This window comes from Panthera tigris, chromosome A3 (genome assembly GCF_018350195.1).
Source record: "Panthera tigris isolate Pti1 chromosome A3, P.tigris_Pti1_mat1.1, whole genome shotgun sequence".
NCBI classification, from domain to species: domain Eukaryota; kingdom Metazoa; phylum Chordata; class Mammalia; order Carnivora; family Felidae; genus Panthera; species Panthera tigris.
Window position 1 is genome coordinate 125,905,008 of NC_056662.1, and position 18,321 is coordinate 125,923,328.

Below are 18,321 nucleotides of genomic sequence, written 5' to 3' on the forward strand. Positions count from 1 at the left end.
CCTCGTCAGCTCATCACTGACAGATTCCTGTTGATGAAAAATGGCTCTGGAATTTAAGTGAAGAGATTATAATTTATTTCAGTTTCATAATGAACAGAGTGGCTTAACAGGGAAAGGGTTTTAAGTTTTAAGTACAGGTACTGACTTGGTTTGATTACCCCCGTGTGGTTTCCCATGATGAAAGTACAAAGCAAGGAGCAAAAGAAATTGTAAATTAACTCTCAGAATAATTCCATTGCAGTAACTGCTTACATACAAGATCATTAAAAAAAATGTACCTGTAGGTTTTTGAATTTTCAAAGTATTTTAACAGCTTAAATATAATTTTCCAAAGTTTATTTTTCAAATTTATTCTTTCCTTTGTTCTTTAAAACAGATATCGCATGTATACTTACTGTGCCAGGCCCTGATTGAGGCACAAGACATGGCACAAAATAAAGAACAAGAAATTCCCCATCCTGGAGCTTAATATTAGGAAGGGGGAGATAGACTAGATGAATACTGTAACTAGGCCAAGTGCTATGGAGACAAACACAGCAGAGTGAGGGCTGCAGACCAAGGAGTGTACTACTTTGGCGGTTCCGGGGCGTGTGTGTATCCCACACAAACCACGTGCACGTGCTCGCACATTTCATTTAGTAGCACAGGTTTTTCGCTCCGTGGAAAAATTAATTAAAAACTAAGGAGGAATACTGTATGAAAGTATGTAACAGAATTCGCCCTCCCCTGCAAAAAAAAGTTGTATAATTTAGCCGATTTGTTCATATAAATTTTGTTGATTGCTTAAGTTTATTCTAAATATGCAGGAAATTGTTTAATAACAATATTATTGTTATTTCATCGGTGCTTATTTCTGTGCTTATTTCATCGGTTTTTATTTTTGTTTTAGACTCTAGGTTTCAGAGTTTGTTTACTTGGTAAATATTTTGGTTTTTTAGCAAAGTTACTGTTAATAAAGGTCTAGATTTACATATGATAAAACAAATATTTCTTACTAATCTTGAGGAACCATCTTAAGTTTTTATATCTGGCCCCATTTTGACCAGGAATACCATCATTATTTTCCTTCTTTCTTCATTTTCATCATTCATTCGGCTAACATTTATTGAGTCGTTTTCTAATTTTGCGGATTCTGGCAAGGTAGTGCAGTTAGAATATTTCATCAAATTTTTTTTTTTTAACGTTTATTTATTTTTGAGACAGGGAGAGACAGAGCATGAACAGGGGAGGGTCAGAGAGAGGGAGACACAGAATCTGAAACAGGCTCCAGGCTCTGAGCTGTCAGCACAGAGCCCGACGTGGGGCTCGAACCCACGGACTGCGAGATCGTGACCTGAGCCGAAGTCGGACGCTTAACCAACTGAGCCACCCAGGCGCCCCAGAATATTTCATCAAATTTAAGCTGCTCTGTCATTAAAAAAGTAAAAGTGCTGTTATGTCAACCATGGAATGGAAGGTGATTTCGGAGATGCTAAAATGTGGGAAACATATGCATCTTATCAATTCGAGACCAGTTTTTAACTGCAAAGGTGGTTCTCTCCCACCAGGCACACGATTTTGGGAGATAGGTGCTTGGGTCAGTGAGGCAGGAAGAGGTGACTTCTGAAGACAGTGACCACTGTCACGGAGACGCTTTAAGACACTTTATAGCTTTGGCCTCTACTTGCTTTTCCCTCCATCCCTTTTCATTGTCTTCTCTCCATCCCTCTCACTCCCACACATTCAGAGCATTCATCTACCAGCAGTAAAGGTTGAGCTGTTGGGTTTATGTTTCACTGCTCTGTGCTTCTGTGTCTGTCCTTCTGTCTTCTCTCCTAGTTGGTCCAACTGAGGAAAGCTTTAGAGAACACAGTTCAGTTGTCTCCCAGACTCACTCCTCTGTTTCCATAGTTCTGTGGATGTAAAGTGTCCTGTTCACATTTTAACGTTACAGCTTATTTCCTGATTTTTCTTTCCTTTTAGTTTGATTCCTTCACATCAAAATTCTGTTTCCACTTCTGCCTGTCACTGTGCATGATGTGTGCCACACAAATCATGTCAAAAATATTTCTTAATGAAGTAAGAGAAATATGACTAGTTTAGATGTCTTTTGAAATCTCTGTATTTTCATGTTATTAATAACTTGGTAGGAATATAGAACTGGTTTAACTGGATAGAGTTTTGCAAATAAACTATCACAAATAAGCTCTCCTTTGTAAAGATCTAAAGTATTTGTAATATTCAGAAACAGATGTGAGGTGTTTTTTTATCCTCTTGTTTGTGTCTAGTGACTTGGAGAATGAAGTTGAAAATAAGAAGGCTCAGATACTAAATCTTCAGCAACATTTGTCTACCCTTGAAAAGGACATTAAACGCAATGAAGAATTTCTTAGAAGGCGCCAAATACATTATAGAGAGTTAAAGGTAAGGGGAAAAATGTCCTTTTGTTTTGCTCAACTTACTCACTTCCAAGTTTTGGGTTTTTTTTAATGTTTTACTTATTCTTGAGAGAGAGAGAGAGAGAGAGACAGAGCATGAGCAAGGGTAGGACAGAGAGAGAGAGGGACACAGAATCCAAAGCAGCTCCAGGCTCTGAGCTGTCAGCACAGAGCCTGATGCGGGGCTTGAACTCATGAGCCATGAGATCATGACCTGAGCCAAAGTCAGACGCTCAACGGACTGAGCCACCCAGACACCTCCCCCGCTTTTTTTTAAATGACTTCCAAGTTATTTTTAAGAGCCTACCATTTATTTAGTTAGAGGAGCAGTTCACAAACTTTTTGGCCTCAAGCCCCTTTACAGCCCTAAAAAAGCTTTCATTTATATGGTTTTACCTAATTATTAAAAATTAAAACAAACTTTAAGAATATTTATCGGTTCACACACACACAAAAAAAACCAAAACTCATTATGGGGTGCCTCAGTGGCTCAGTTGGTCAAGCGTCCAGCTCTTGATTTTGGCTCAGGTTGTGATCTCATGGTTCGTGAGTTTGAGCCTGCGTTGGGCTCTGTGCTGACAGCTGGCAGCACTGCTAGGGATTCTCTGTCCACCCCCCCCCCCCGCCCACCACCCTTTCTGCTCCTCCTGTGCATTCTCACTCTCTTCCAAAATAAATAAATAAATAAACTTAAAAAAAAAAAAAAAAGCTATGTGTTCACAAAAATAATGTTTTGATGGAGAATAGCTATATTTTTCCAAAACCAAAAATAGTGAGAAACTTGACATTTTTATATTTTTGTAAACCTCTAATATCTGGCTTGATAAAACTCAACTGAATCATCACATCAGCTTCTGCAGTCAGTCTCTTGCAGTAATTACCCATCATATAGTTGTAAACCTTTTGCACACTCGTGAGAAAGTGATAGTAAAAAGGGTGAATAATGTAGTGTTTTTGTGAAAATAGTTTTGACCTCATGACCCCTTGAAAGAATCTCAGAAGCACCAGGGCATGCTTGGATTGTACTTTGTGAAGCAGCGTATTGAAGTAATCTTGCCATAACCTCCACCTTTCAGAAAAGGGTTTTCTCAATAGGGTCAACACTGTCATCATTTTAACGCTAAGGAGGAGTGTTTACATCCTTTTTTCATGGGACTGGATTAGCAATAAGGATGATCGTGACAGACTTTATACGCAACTTCCTTTTGTTCATTCAATACTAATGTGTCTCTGTCATTTGCCACAAAATCCTCTGTAACAAAAGCAGAGTAAGGACTTTGTGGATTAATACATCCTTTCTGGGGGGCCCTTCCTTCCTTCCTTCCTTCCTTCCTTCCTTTGTCTACACCCAATGTGGGGGCTCGAACTCACAGCCCTGTGATCTGGAGTCGTGTGCTCTACCAACTGAGCCAGCCAGATGCCTGTTTCATTTATTTTATGTTACTAAAATCGAAATACTTTTCTTTCAGGTAAAAATAACAGAAAGTATTTCTGAAATTCGGGAGCTTGAGAATATAGAAGAACACCAGTCTGTAGATATCGCAACGTTGGTAAGATTCTTTTCCTTGATTTACATGTAATGTTAAAATACAAAACTGTCAGGGGCGCCTGGGTGGCTCCGTTGGTTAAGCGTCCGAATTCGGCTCAGGTCATGATCTCGCGGTTCGTGGGTTCGAGCCCCACATTGGGCTCTGTGCTGAGAGCTAAGAGCCTGGAGCCTGCTTCATATTCCATGTCTCCCTCTGTCTCTGCCCCTCTCCCGCTCACACTGTCTCTCTCTCTCTCTCTCTCTGTCTCTCAAAATAAATAAAAAATGTTAAAAAAATTAAAAATAAAATGAAATACAAAGCTGTCATTTAGGTTAATAACATCTACTCTAAGCTTTTTTTAAAATCCTTTATATTATGCTACCTTTTATAATTGCTATCTTTATTTCCAAATAAGGTCAACACTACCTGGCTTGTAGCATTCAAGTTCCTTAATGTTTTGTATGTGCAACTTGCATGCATGATAATTGATTTTGTCTTCTACTACATGTAATAAAGCTATCAAAACTTGAACAGCATGCTTCTAAACAGTGGCCTTTCAAACCAGACTGCCTAGCATAGTTTTGTTCAGAGTTAATCAGTATTAATATTAATGGATATCTTTTAGTCAGTTGCAGTTGGTCTCTTCATTGTTGAAGTTTTTTCCCCTAAGAAATTGGTTCTCATTTTATCACACATTTGTTAGTCTTTTATTTTTCAGACAACTGTTTATTACATTCAGCTTAGCTTCTCTAAGTTACAGTAAGCAGTGCAGTAGATAGATTACCGTCTTGTTAAAATGAATAAATGTTTGGGGCGCCTGGGTGGCTCAGTCGGTTAAGTCGGTTAAGCTCAGTTCGGCTCAGGTCATGATCTCGCGGTCCGTGAGTTCGAGCCCCACGTCGGGCTCTGTGCTGACAGCTCAGAGCCTGGAGCCTGTTTCAATTCTGTGTCTCCCTCTCTCTGACCCTCCCCCGTTCATGCTCTGTCTCTCTCTGTGTCAAAAATAAATAAACGTTAAAAAAAAAAAATTAAAAAAAAAAATGAATAAATGTTTATTGAATGTCCACTCTGCACCAGGCACCATATTAAGTGCTGGGGGATATAACAGTGAACCAGACAGATAAAGTCCTGGCACTGATGGAGCTTTAAGCTAATGAGTTATTTGTCTTCGTTTTTTATTAGTGATCTTATTCTCCATTTTTTATTTTTCTGCTTTAATTCCTTAGGTTTCTTAAAGGTATGGGCTATGTCTTATTTTTGTTTACTCAGTATCTAACATATTGTCTAGCACATGATAAATATGTATGTACACTGCGTTTTGAAAGAAAAAGTAACTAGATAAAATAAATCTTACTTATGATTATGACCTCAAGCACAGTATAGTTTCACTTGTCTCCCATATGTAGTCTTTCTTACTGTTGAATCATTTTCTACTTTCTGATTTACCACCAAGGGTATGAAAATTTGCTAGTGCTCTTTGTATTTGTCTTTCACTGGATCGCCTGGAGCCTGTAGTTTCTCTTCTCTCAGAATCATTTGCACTGTTTTTCTGTTTCATACTTAAGTATTTTAATTAACTCCTTACGTTCTATAAATGTGACCAGGAAGATGAAGCTCAAGAAAATAAAATCAAAATGAAAATGGTTGAGAAAAATATGGAACAACAAAAAGAAAATATGGAACATCTTAAAAATCTGAAAATAGAAGCAGAAAACAAGTATGATGCGATTAAACAGAAAATTAACCAGCTATCAGACCTAGCAGAACCACTTAAGGTATGTTACTGTTACTCTGTTGTTATATGTGTATTTTATGTTTCAGCAGTGTATCCACACTGTACTTGCTAGGTACCGCCCTAACAGAATTTATGGTTAAATGTAAATGCAACCAAATAAAATGGGATACAAACCAAATTTTCATCAGTAGGCCAATTAGAATTAAACACTTCTGTTCATGTCTTTAGGAAAATAAGTTGCTAAAAATTTCTGTTTCTCCTAGATTACAGCTTTTGTTTCCTCTTTATTTTGTGATGATTTTTTTTTTCTTCCTTGTTTAGAACCAGAAGCAGGGATATCTTGTCCATCCACCCTGCTTCTGTGCTCACCTACTCTGTTGTCTCTCTTGGCTTTCCTTCAGTAATTCAAGGATTAGTTGTATAAAAATGGTTACAGATTAGGGGCGCCTGGGTGGCTCAGTCGGTTGAGCGTCTGACTTCGGCTCAGGTCATGATCTCACAGGTTGTGAGTTCGAGCCCCGCATTGGGCTCTGGCCTGACAGCTCAGAGCCTGGATCCTGCTTCAGATTCTGTGTCTCCTTCTCTCTCTGCCCCTCCCCACTCACGCTCTCTCTCTCTCTCAAAAATAAACATTATTATTTTTTTAAAGTGGTACCTGGGTGGCTCAGTTGGTTAAGTGTCAGACTTCAGCTCAGGTCATGATCTCACAGTTCATGAGTTAATTCGAGCCCCGTGTTGGGCTCTGTGCTGACAGCTCAGAGCCTGGAGCCTGCTGCAGATTCTGTGTCTCCCCCTCTCTCTGTCCCTCCCATGCTCATGCTCTGTCTCTCTCGTGTCTCAATAATAAATAAATGCTAAAAAAAAATTTTTTTTTTTAAAGTTGTAGATTAGATTTAAAAGCCAACTTGAAATGGCATGCTACTAAATTCTTGTTTATTGACATGTTTCTATTATGTTCCAGGCTGAATTAAACTGGTCTTTTTTAAAAAAAACTTTTTTTTTTTTTTTAAACACATGCTCTTTGAAACCAAATTTAGGGAAATAAAATTATTTAACAATTAAATAGTATACCTTTCCCTGTTTAGCTTAGTTATCAATAGATTATTGTCATTATCATTTTTACAAATAGCTCGATTGTTCTCAGAACTTTAAATGTTATTTATAAGAGTCTGAGAAGAAGGAATAGCGTATTTTAAGAGGCCGAGGCATCTTGGGTGCCTGGGTGGGCCAGTTGATTAAGTGTCCAACTCTTGGTTTCTGCTCAGGTCGTGATCTCACGAACTGTGAGCTGAGAGCACAGAACGTGCTTGGGATTTTCTCCCTCTCTCTCTGCCCCTTTCCTGCTCAGGCTCTCTCTCTCCTTTTCAAAATAAATAAGCTTAAAAAAAAGAATCTGAAGGGGGTATGCTGAATCAAAATGGATTTAGGTATTTTAATAGTTTAAAAGAATTGTGCATGTAAGGTTTACTCTACTTGTCTCCGTTGAAAATTTTGGAAGACCTCACTTAGAGTTGGGAGAATATTAAAGGAAGGTGCAGCATGTGCTGCCTGCAAACACCCTGTTTGCGGTGGTCTCTCTGGAGATGCTGCCCAGGAGCTGGGGTCCTGCCTGCCTCTGTAACCCAGGGTGGCTTAACTCTTTTCTGTTTGCGATACGAATGAAAAATCGGAAAACAGACTGATAAGTTAACTGATGAAGAAGAATATAAAGTTTAAATATTAAAATTGTGAGGAAGAGAAATGTATTAAAGATAATATTGAGAAAAATAATTAAGAAAGCATTTGCTACATACAGGAAATAAGAAAAAGGCAAAAGGATAAAAAAAGACAAAATTAGTTTTTAAAAGAAAATGATAAGAAGGAGTAAGATAAATATTAAAATCATCAAGAATAGACTAGGTAGAATTCAGAATTCAGGAATTAGAACAATGAAGTTACAACAAAAGTAAGATTAAAAAAATATTTTAAATGGGTAAGGGATTGAACAAGGTGACTTAAAATCAAAATGATGAAATATGTTAATCTAGAAAAAGTAAAATTGCACCTAAATTATTCATCCCAGACAACTTAAAATTCAAAACAAGAAATGAAGAAGAGTAAGCTGTATTCTGTTCTTGTAGGTATCTATCTCTAGGCTAATGCAACTCCTGGGATTGGGAGTTTGAATAAGTTTAAGAGCAGAAAATATGGGCAGAACGCAGTAAAGATTCTTGATCTTAGCTCTTTGCCCTGGCTGCAAATAACTGAAAGCCAGGAGGCGAGTCCTTCGGTGAACTTGCATGCAGTCAGCTGGTAGCCAGGAAGCTTTTCCTCCTCAGTATCATGTCACGTTAGCCATCAGTAACGGCAGGACCAACGGGATATGGCTAACAAAATAATTTAATTCCTGAGACACTGCCATCGTGATATATTAGCAGCTTCGAGATGTCATCTGCTTGCTTGTAGGACAGTTGTTCATTTTGTGTCAAGGGTGGTGAGGGGTAAAGTACTCTGTTTAGATATATAGTCATGAAATTTTGGTATAAGGAATATTTTTCTCACTTTAAACAGTCTGTTTTGATTTACACTGCAAATTTGATGCTTCAGTTTTAGTTGCAAGTTAAATTTGTCAGACAAGGAGTGTGGCCCACATCGAGCCTACAAAGGTAGATGGTCTGCATTATTGGAGTAGGAGGCTCTCGGTTTCCGATATAGGGAGTTTATTTGGATCAAGGGTGACTGTACTTTTAAATATTCCAAAGTAAGAGGCACCCGGATAGCTCAGTTGGTTGAGCGTCTGACTGCGGCTCAGGTCATGATCTCGCAGTTCGTGTCTTGGAGCCCCACATCAGGCTTGTTGCTCTCAGCACAGAGCCTGCTTCAGATCTTCTGTCCCCCTCTCTCTCTGTCCCTCCCCCACTCGTACTCTTTCTCTCAAAAATAAATAAAACATTACCAAAAAATTCCACCTGGGTGGGCTAGTTAAGCATCCCACTTCAGCTCAGGTCACTTTGATCTCACAGTTTGTGAGTTTGGAAACCCGTGTCGGGCTCTGTGCTGACTTAGAACCTGGAAGCTGCTTAGGGTTCTGTGTCTCCCTCTTTCTCTGCTGCTCCCCTACTCATGCTGTTTCTCTCTCTCTCTCTCTGAAAAATACATATTTAAAAAAACAAATAAAATTTAAAAATTATAAGATAATATTTCATAGGTTTTTAAAACCTCATAATTAATATAGATTTATATGAAGCAAGTGGCAGTAATAATGCTGTAGCAGTTTGTCCAATGTTGCCGAATAAAACTGGTTACTTAGACATCCAAGAGAATGACATTTTTTGAGGATTATGTTCCTTCTATCACCCCAGCCTATTTTTAAAAGGCTGTAACTTCTTAAAGCTTAGAAATGCTATAGGTTTAGGGCTACATCAGCCTTTAATTTTAGACCTAATCCCTCCTAGTTCTCATCTAACCCAGGGTGAATGTTAACTGACTGTTCAAATCTCTTGATCTTCATGTCATCAATAAGATAAAATGAAATAAAATACTCTCTTGCTTCCCTTTTAGTTTTAAATGTGATGGTATCTAGGACATAAATTTATTAAGTACATAAGAGAAGTCTGTTATGATAAGTGTGGAGAAAGGGAGAGTAACATCGTATGAGTTTCTTTTCATCCTGTTTTATGAGTTAAGTGTGTAACTTTCCACAGTTGCCAGGAGGGAAGATTAACCAGCACAAACGTGGCCTGATCTAGACAGTTTGTTTGGATCAAGGGTGATTCTGCTTTTAAAAATTCCAAGATAAGGGGCTCCTGGGTGGCTCAGTTGGTTGAGCGTCTGACTTTGACTCAAGTCATGATCTTGCAGTTGGTGAGTTTGAACCCCACATCAGGCTTGTTGCTTTTAGTGCAGAGCCTGCTCCAGATCTTCTGTCCCCCTCTCTCTCTGTCCCTCCCCGACTTGTGCTCTTTCTCTCAAAAATAAATAAAACATTAAAAAAAAAATTATGGGTGCCTGGGTGGCTCAGTTGGTTAAGCATCCGACTTCAGCTCAGGTCACTTTGATCTCATGGTCATTTTACCCCTCTGGCTCCCTGAAGCAAATATGGGGACTGTTTCAAAGTTCCTACCACAAATGATTAGAAAACTTAGCATTCAACCATCCTCTTTCATAAGTTACTCTATTTTCTAATTGTAATGTCTCCTACTACATAAAACAAAAATTCAGATAAACTGCTTGAAGTAAATGAACAGCTTATCTCCATCCTCCGTGGAAGTTTTACTAGAACTCTTATAATCAGACATCTACCATGGGTGATAGTTATTCAGCAGTGTGAACAAGATGCAGTAAATTGTGCTCTTATGATGGAGGGTAGCCTAAATCCTGCATTATATGGGGCAAATGTTTTCAATTTTTAAGATATTTCACAAGTTCTTTTCCTTTTTGGGATACTTCCACATATTCTGTCTTTCATGATGCTGTTATTGCTGTCTTAGTTTGTGTTTTTTCTCTGTTTATAACTGTCACTCTTGAGGCTGACCATGATAATCACAGTGTGTATGACCAATGCTGGGCCCAAAAATCAAACCAACAACTGAGTGGAGTTTAATTTGGTGGTTCTTAAAATCAGGATATTAAAAAAAAACAACAACAACATTTTATTGAGATATAATTGATGTATAGTAAATACACATGTAAGTGTACAGTTTGATAAGTTTTGACGTGTATAAGTTTTGACGTGTATAATTGTGTGAAGCCACACAATTAGAGAAAGGAACGTGTCCTTCACACTCACAAGTTTCCCCATGTCCATTTGTCATCTCTCCTTACCCGTCCCCCTTGTCCCAATTACCAATCTGCTTACTATTTCTGTATAATTTCTGTGTAATTCTACACATTTTGTAGAATTATATATAAGGGAATCACACATTATGTACTCTTAATTTTTGGTGGGTTTGACCTTTTTCAGAACATAACATACTGTCTAGCACATAATGTCTATACTATGGTTTGAAAGTGAATAAAATAAAAATTATTCTTTTTGACTATGATATTCATATTTTACTTGAATCAGTAATTCACTCCTTTGTATTGCTGAGTAGTATTCCATTGTATTTGATATATCATTTTTTATTCATTTACTTATTGATGGACCATATGGGTGTCCAGTTTGGGAGCTATTACAATGAGGAATAGTGTAGAAGTCTTTGTATATCAAACTAAATGAAAACACTGTCTGCCAGTCTGAACTTTCTTTTGGTGGTTCTTAAGTCAAGAGCCATTTTAAAAATTGAGATTCATGGATTCCAGGCCAACTAAAATAAAATCTCCAGAGGTGAGTTCTGGAAACCTGTGTATTTTTTAAAATGTCCAAATTGACTAGAATGTAATCTGTTAAGAGAGCTGCCATAATTAATGGCTGTGTGCATATATCATCTTCTAAAATCTTTCACCAATCTACACATTCTCTGAAGAAATTGCATGTTATATGTATAAGGCATATAAGGCATCCCCTAATATAAGGCACGTTTCCATTTTCACAATAACCAGGGAGAATGTGTTTTGGCCACCATTCACATGAATTATGAGGGGGAGTAAGTAAATGCAAACTTAATGACAATCAGTTTATTAACTTTTAGCTATACGTGAATTCAGAATCACGTAAGTGTTATATTTAATGTTTAGAAATACTAGAAATACTGCTTGGTTTGTGTTCACATTTCATGAACTACTTTTATGTAACTTTTCACATGTGTCCTCAACCTTGACATCTTTATCATGACAGAGCTATATTTTGAGTAATTACAGTAGTTGAGTAACACATTTTTCTAGAGCTCCTGATCTCCTCTTTGATCTGTATTATTTTACAAATAGTACTTTTGAAAATGAGTCTTTTAATTTACAAACAGTAAAACTCACTCTTTGGGCGTACACAACATATTTTGACAATCCAGAATTGTGTACCTAACACCTCAAGATATAGAACAGTTCTGTCGTCCTCCTCAAAATTCCCTTCTTTTGCCCCTTTCTAGTTAAACCTCCCCCACCCTTAACCTCTGGCAGTCATGTTCTCCATCGTTATTGATTTACCTTTTACATAACATCATATAAATGGAATCATATGGTCTGTAATCTTTTGAGCCTGGCTTCTTTCATGTAATGTAGTGTATTTGAAATGTATATGGATGTACCACAGCTTGCTTATCCATTCACCTCTTAAAGGACATTTGGATGGTTCCAGTTTTGATGGTTATGAAGAAAGCTGCTTATTATAAACCTTCAAGTGTAGGTTTTTATGTGAAATGAAGTTTTCATTTCTCTTGGTTAAATACCTAGGTGTGGGATTGCTGTTAAAAGCCATAATCATCTAGTTTTTCTTTTTCTTTTTTCATTAATATGGAGAATAATATTGATTTTATTTTGCCAGCTATTAAACAAAGCTTGGCAAACCCTACATGATCATAATTATTTTCCTTTTTATAAATGATTCAATTCTATTTGCCAAAAATTTAGTGAAGATTTTTTTTAAAGTTTTTACTTAAATCCCAGTTAGCATAGAGTGTAATATTAGTTTCAGGTATATAGTATAGTGATTCAACACTTCCATACAACACCTGGTGCTCATCATGACAAGTGCACTCCTTTAACACCTATAATCATCCCCCACCCACCTCCCACCCTTCTGGTAACCATAAGTTGTTCTCTGTAATTAAGAGGCTGTTTCTTGATTTCCCTCTCCCCCCACCCCACCTTTGCTCATTTGTTTTGTTTCTTAAATACCACATATGAGTGAAATCATATGGTATTTGTATTTCTCTGACTTATTTCACTTATCATAATAATACTGTCTAGCTCCATCCTTGTCATTGCAAATAGCAGGATTTCATTCCTTTTTTATGATTAGTAATAGTCCATTAGTCCACTGTATATGCATATATGTATGTATATACATATACGTAAAAATATCTCACAGCCTCTTGAAGAGTTTTGACCCATGTTTATTCATTAGTCTTTGATTTTCTGTGATATGTTTGACTTTTTTTATTATGGCTATATTGGCCTTATTAATTTTTTTAATGTTTATTTTTGAGAGAGAGAGCAAGCAAGCGAGCGTGAGTGGGGGAGGGGCAGAGAGAGAGGGAGACAGAGTCCAAAGCAGATTCTGCACTGTCAACACAAAGCCTGATACAGGGCTTTAACTCACAAACTGAAATCATGACCTGAGCCAAAGTTGGATGCCCAACTGAGTGACCCTGGTTCCCCTATAAGTGGCCTTATTGAGTGAGTTTAGAAGTGTTCCCCTTCCCTCTTCTGAAAGTTTTTGTAGATTTGGAATTACTTCTTTTTCACATGTTTAATAGAATTTACCAGCAAAGCTATCTTGGCCTGTAATTTTCTTTGTGGACAGTAGTTTCTTTATGAATTCAATTTCCTTAGTTGATACTGAGCTATTTAAGTTTTCTACTTAGGGACTATATTGTTTCATTGACATTTATCACATGTATTGAACATGTAGTTCATAATTTTTCCTTTTTGTCCTTTATAAATCTGAACAACAGAGAGAAAATAGACTAAACCAAAAAAAAAAAAGATTGAAAGATAAATAATGCTTTAAAGACCTGTGAAATTATATAAAAAAGATATCTGACATTTGTATCATTGGAGTCCCAGAATGAGAGGGCAAAGAGGACAGGGCTGAAAAAGTACTCCAAGAAAGAATAACCACACTCCTCTCAAATTTGGCAAAAAGTCTGAATTTACAGATTAAGAAAGTGAGTGAACTCCAAACAAGATAAACCCAAAATAATCCACCATAAAACACATAATAGTCAAACTTCTGAAAGCTAAAGACAAAAAAAAAAAGTCTTAAAAGCAGCAAGAGAGAAACATCACCTATATGGGAAAAAACACTATTTGAATGATAGCCGATTTCTCAACAGAAACCATAGAGACCATATGGAAGTAGCACATTTTCAAGTATTGAATGAAGACACCAGCCAACCCAAAATCTAAGTCCAGCATAAATATCTTCCAGCAGTTAAAGAAAAATTGAAACATTTTCAGATGAAGGGTAACTTAGAGAATTTGTTGCCAGCAGACTTGTTTTAACAGAATGGCTCAAAGTTCTCTAAATAGAGAGAAAACAATAAAAGAAGGAATTTTGGAACACCAAGAAAGAAAAAAAACAAGTTAAACATACAGCCAAATTCAGTAGCCTTTTTCTTCTTTTCTTGAATTTTTAAAATGTTCAGAAAGCAAATGAAATTATAATATCTGAGATGATTTTAAAATATGTAGAGGAAAGGGGCGCCTGGGTGGCTCAGTTGGTTAAGCGTCCGACTTCGGCTCAGGTTGTGATCTCATGGTCTGTGAGTTCAAGCCCCGCGTCGGGCTCTGTGCCGACAGCTCAGAGCCTGGAGCCTGTTTCAGATTCTGTGTCTCCCTCTCTCTGACCCTCCCCTGTTCATGCTCTGTCTCTATCTCAAAGGTAAATAAACGTTAAAAAATAATAAAAATAAAAATAAATAAAATAAAATATGTAGAGGAAATATTTAAGACAATTATATTAAAATAAGGAAGCCTGAAAAGCTGGAAAGGAAGATTTATCAAACTGGTAAAATTATGACTTGTAGACTATGTTGTGGAATATATATAATATAAATATATAATACCTGGAACAACCACTAAAAAAGCTGTACACAGAGATACACTCAAACGTACTAAAGACAAATCAAAGCAGGATTCTAAAAAATGTTTAAGTAACCCACATGAGGCAGGAAAAAGAAGTTAAAAAAATGAAATCACAGATTTAAGCCCTGATGTATGAATAATTACACTAAATGTAAATGGCCTAAATAAATCGTTGAAATACACATATGGGCAGATTAGGTCAAAAACATGACCAGACTATAAGTCTATTCAAATGTAACCTATAGACAGGTTGAAAATAAATAAATGGAAGTTTATATATCTTGCAAATGATAATCAAATGAAAGCAGGAACACCTATATTAAAATCTGATAAGGTACACTTCAAAATAAAATTACTAGAGGTAGAGAAGGACATCATATAATGACAAAAGGGTTAATCCACCAAGAATACATAGCAATCCTAAATGTATGCAACAAACAGCAGAGCTGCACCAACCAGATGAGCTGCAACATGTGACAGAATTCCCTCAACAATTGATAGGGCAGAAAATCAAAAAGGATTTAGAAAACTGAACAGCACCATCAAACTACAGGACCTAATCAATGCTTAGAGAAGACTACCAACAACAGTAGAATACACCTTATTTTCAAGTGCCTGTTTCATGTATACCAAGATAGATCATCTCCTGGACCATTAAAAACAAAACAAAACAAACCAAAAATCCCAACAATTTAAAAGAATTGAAATTATATAGTGTGTTTCCTAATCACTATAGTGTGTTTCCCTCACTTCTATTCATACACTTGGATATGAGCTCTGACACTTGGCTCTGCAAGCAATATAACCCTGTCCACTTTGTTGAGTTGTCAGTTAGTTTTATACCTATGCTGGCAGTTTTTTCAAAACAGTCTTTTCTTTATAGATTATTTTGGCTTTATTCAAACAGGATGAATTAAACCTTGCTGATTCTGAAGTGGATAATCAAAAACGAGGGAAGCGGCATTATGAAGAAAAGCAGAAGGAGCACTTGGATACTTTAAATAAAAAGAAACGAGAACTGGATATGAAAGAAAAAGAACTGGAGGTTATCCATCATTTTTCTTTTATGTTTTGTTTATAACCTTAGTCACAGCTGTTCAGGTGTTTTCCTTAATGTCAGATTTCCAAACATAGACCAGCAGTCCGATGACTGTCCACTTCATGTAGCATAACAGGTACTTCAGTGAATCAAGGAAAGGAATAGTCTTGGAAACTCTCAGGGTGTGGACACTGAAACAGACCACCTACCACAAAGAGGACTTTGGCTTGGTCTGCAAGGCTGATCTCCTGCCTCTTGAGTGATTTGGAAAATGACTCGCACTCAGCTAACACAGCTCCTTAAATGCCCAGCTTGGCAAGTGTTTAGCAGCTTTATGTCAGAAAAAGGCACCTCTTCCTTTGGGTGTGGGCTGGGCTGGAATTCAGCCCCTACTTACTACATACCCTTGTTAACAGCTGTCAGCAGCAGCCCTGTTCTGCTTTTAGAGAAGCTGAGGGCACTGTTGCTCTAACTAGAAGAGATAAATTCTAACTTTTCTTAGGAGAACGCTTAAATTCTGATCTATTATCTTACTTGTTTATGACTTATTATATGGAATGTTATGAATATAAACTACTATGTGTAAAAGTGCTTTGGGTTTTTTATTTATGAATACAAAGATCTTTTTCTTTGTGTTTTCACTACTATTTGGTGTTCAGAGGCCATCCTAAAACATACAGAAAGCTGTCTGACCTCACTCATAAAAATGCCAAACTTTTCATTACTGTTACTTGAAATTTGTTTCCCTAGGAACATAGGGAGCTCTTATAAATTATTAAAGTCATGTATAGTAATGCAATTTTCTGTTGAAGATTTATAATGAGTCTAGACTAGTCTCAATATAAGGTGTAAAGAAATAACATTGATACTAAATGTAACTAAAACACATCTAAAATTCTGATTCTAAGTTCAGAACTTTACTTTGTGTTTGTGGACACAAGTAGTACAATGAATTATGTCAAAGACAAGTTTTAAAGATACTAAACATCTGTTACCTTAGGAGAAAATGTCACAAGCGAGACAAATCTGCCCAGAACGGATTGAAGTAAAAAAATCTGCATCAATTCTGGACAAAGAAATTAATAGATTAAGACAAAAGATACAAGCTGAACATGCTAGTCATGGAGATCGAGAGGAAATAATGAGGTACGTGGTTGGTAGCTTTTCTACTTTATTACTCATACATATTATTAAGACATAAAAAAAATCTATGTTTATAAACATAGTATTGCTATGGGATATAGCTACAGGTCAAACTAGTTTTTCATATGTGTCATTAATAATAAACTTTTTTTCTTCTGGGTCGAAACAAAACTCATTATGGAGTGATATTTTAACATAAATGCCGTTTTATACCTTTAAGATTCATATAGACAAAAATGTACAGTTTCACAAGCAATTAAAAGAAATGCAAATCAAAACTATTAGAAGCCATTTTCATATATGTCAGGATGATAAAAATAGTCTCATGTCAGGGAGATTTCAGTGAAATAGATATTTTCATATTACTGGTAAGAATGGACACTCTACTATAGTTAAAGCACAGTTTCTCAAGCAAGAGTACCTTGGTCTGAACTGTAATTCTACTACCTACGTATGTTACTTTTGTAAATTACCTAATCTCTCTGAATCTTCATTTTCTCATCTGTAACGTGTAACATATGTGTACTTACAGTTATAGGGTTGCTATAAAGATTAAATGAGTTAGTCCATGATAAAACAATATGTAGGGTTCCTAAAATGTTAGATGTGATTATGATTAAAGTTTTTCTGAAAAGCGTTAAGGCAGTTTGTCAGATACCTTCAAAAATTTCAATTTGGCCAAGTAATTTTGTTATAATCCAAAATCAGAAAAGCATTTTGTGCTGAGGTATGTTTATTGTAGCGTCATTTATAAAGCTGAAAAATTAGGAGTTGTGTACAACTGTAGGATGCTGATTGAATTATGGAGAAAATTACAGCTATTACACTTTATGAAGAGCTTTCCCTAATACAGTAGTTCAGGAACAGGAGTTATCTCAATCCTGTTTTCAAAAACAGTGGGAAACAATGGGAAGAAACAGAAAAATGGAAGTTTTTCTTTAAAATAGTACCTCACATGTTTGGTTTTTAAAGTATAATCTCCAGTTTAGTTTTTTCCAGAAAACAGTTTCTCTTCAGTCCTTAAGTACTTGGCTCCTCATGTGGGCCGTGCGGGAGGTCGTGGGGCAGTACCCGCGGGCCCAAATCGGGGTGGGGGTGCTCAGCCCTGAGGGGCCTCAGGAGAACGGCGCCAGGCTCCCTTGCTGTGAATGGCCCAGCTCCCGCAGGACGCGGTTTCACACACCGCTCACGAAGCATGCAGGCGTCCAAGACACTGGCTTCGGAAATGTCCCTGATAGCAGTGGCCCCTGCTTTGTTCTGAGTAACCAACTTCTTCCTGGCCTTGTCCCAGGGTGCAGCAGATAGGTAGCAGGCAGCCACGGCCCTGTGTGACATGACCATGATTAAGTCATTCTCCTCTTGCTCATCTTGGAAGCGAGGACCTGAGAGAGTGTTACCTCGCATGTTTTAAGTACAGTGTAAAGGAGAGGCCATGATAGGTGTTGACTTCCTCTCTGGTCTCATCATCTGCAGCACTTTTCTCTCTTTTTATCTTGATAAATTAATGTATTAAATATGCTTGCGTTGTTTACGGAAGTGCAAAGTGGTGTATGTTATTTTCATTCTTGCCAGATAGAAGAGGTAGCACACTAAATAAACAAACTGTTTTACAAATTGCTTTCTTTAATGTATGTTTTGGAGACTTTTTTTTTATCAGTACATAGGCATTTTCTTATTGCTTTTTATAATTACATGGTATTTAATCATCTCCTGATGGGTAGTTGAAGTCTAATCTGCTGTTATAAATGGTGGCACACATGTGTCTTATTGTGTAGTCAGGATGTTTTAACAGGA

At 36.9% G+C, this 18,321-nt stretch overlaps 1 protein-coding gene across 2 annotated transcripts in view; it reads left to right on the forward strand.

Moving 5' to 3' along the window:
* Nucleotides 1-18,321, forward strand: part of SMC6 (structural maintenance of chromosomes 6) — a 73,852-nt gene that overhangs the window by 42,019 nt on the left and 13,512 nt on the right. For both annotated transcript variants that reach the window (XM_042982461.1, XM_042982462.1), the window contains exons 18-22: nt 2,268-2,403; nt 3,887-3,967; nt 5,551-5,721; nt 15,253-15,390; nt 16,385-16,530. In XM_042982461.1, the coding sequence (XP_042838395.1) occupies nt 2,268-2,403; nt 3,887-3,967; nt 5,551-5,721; nt 15,253-15,390; nt 16,385-16,530 (672 nt within the window). The remainder of the gene's footprint in view (nt 1-2,267; nt 2,404-3,886; nt 3,968-5,550; nt 5,722-15,252; nt 15,391-16,384; nt 16,531-18,321) is intronic.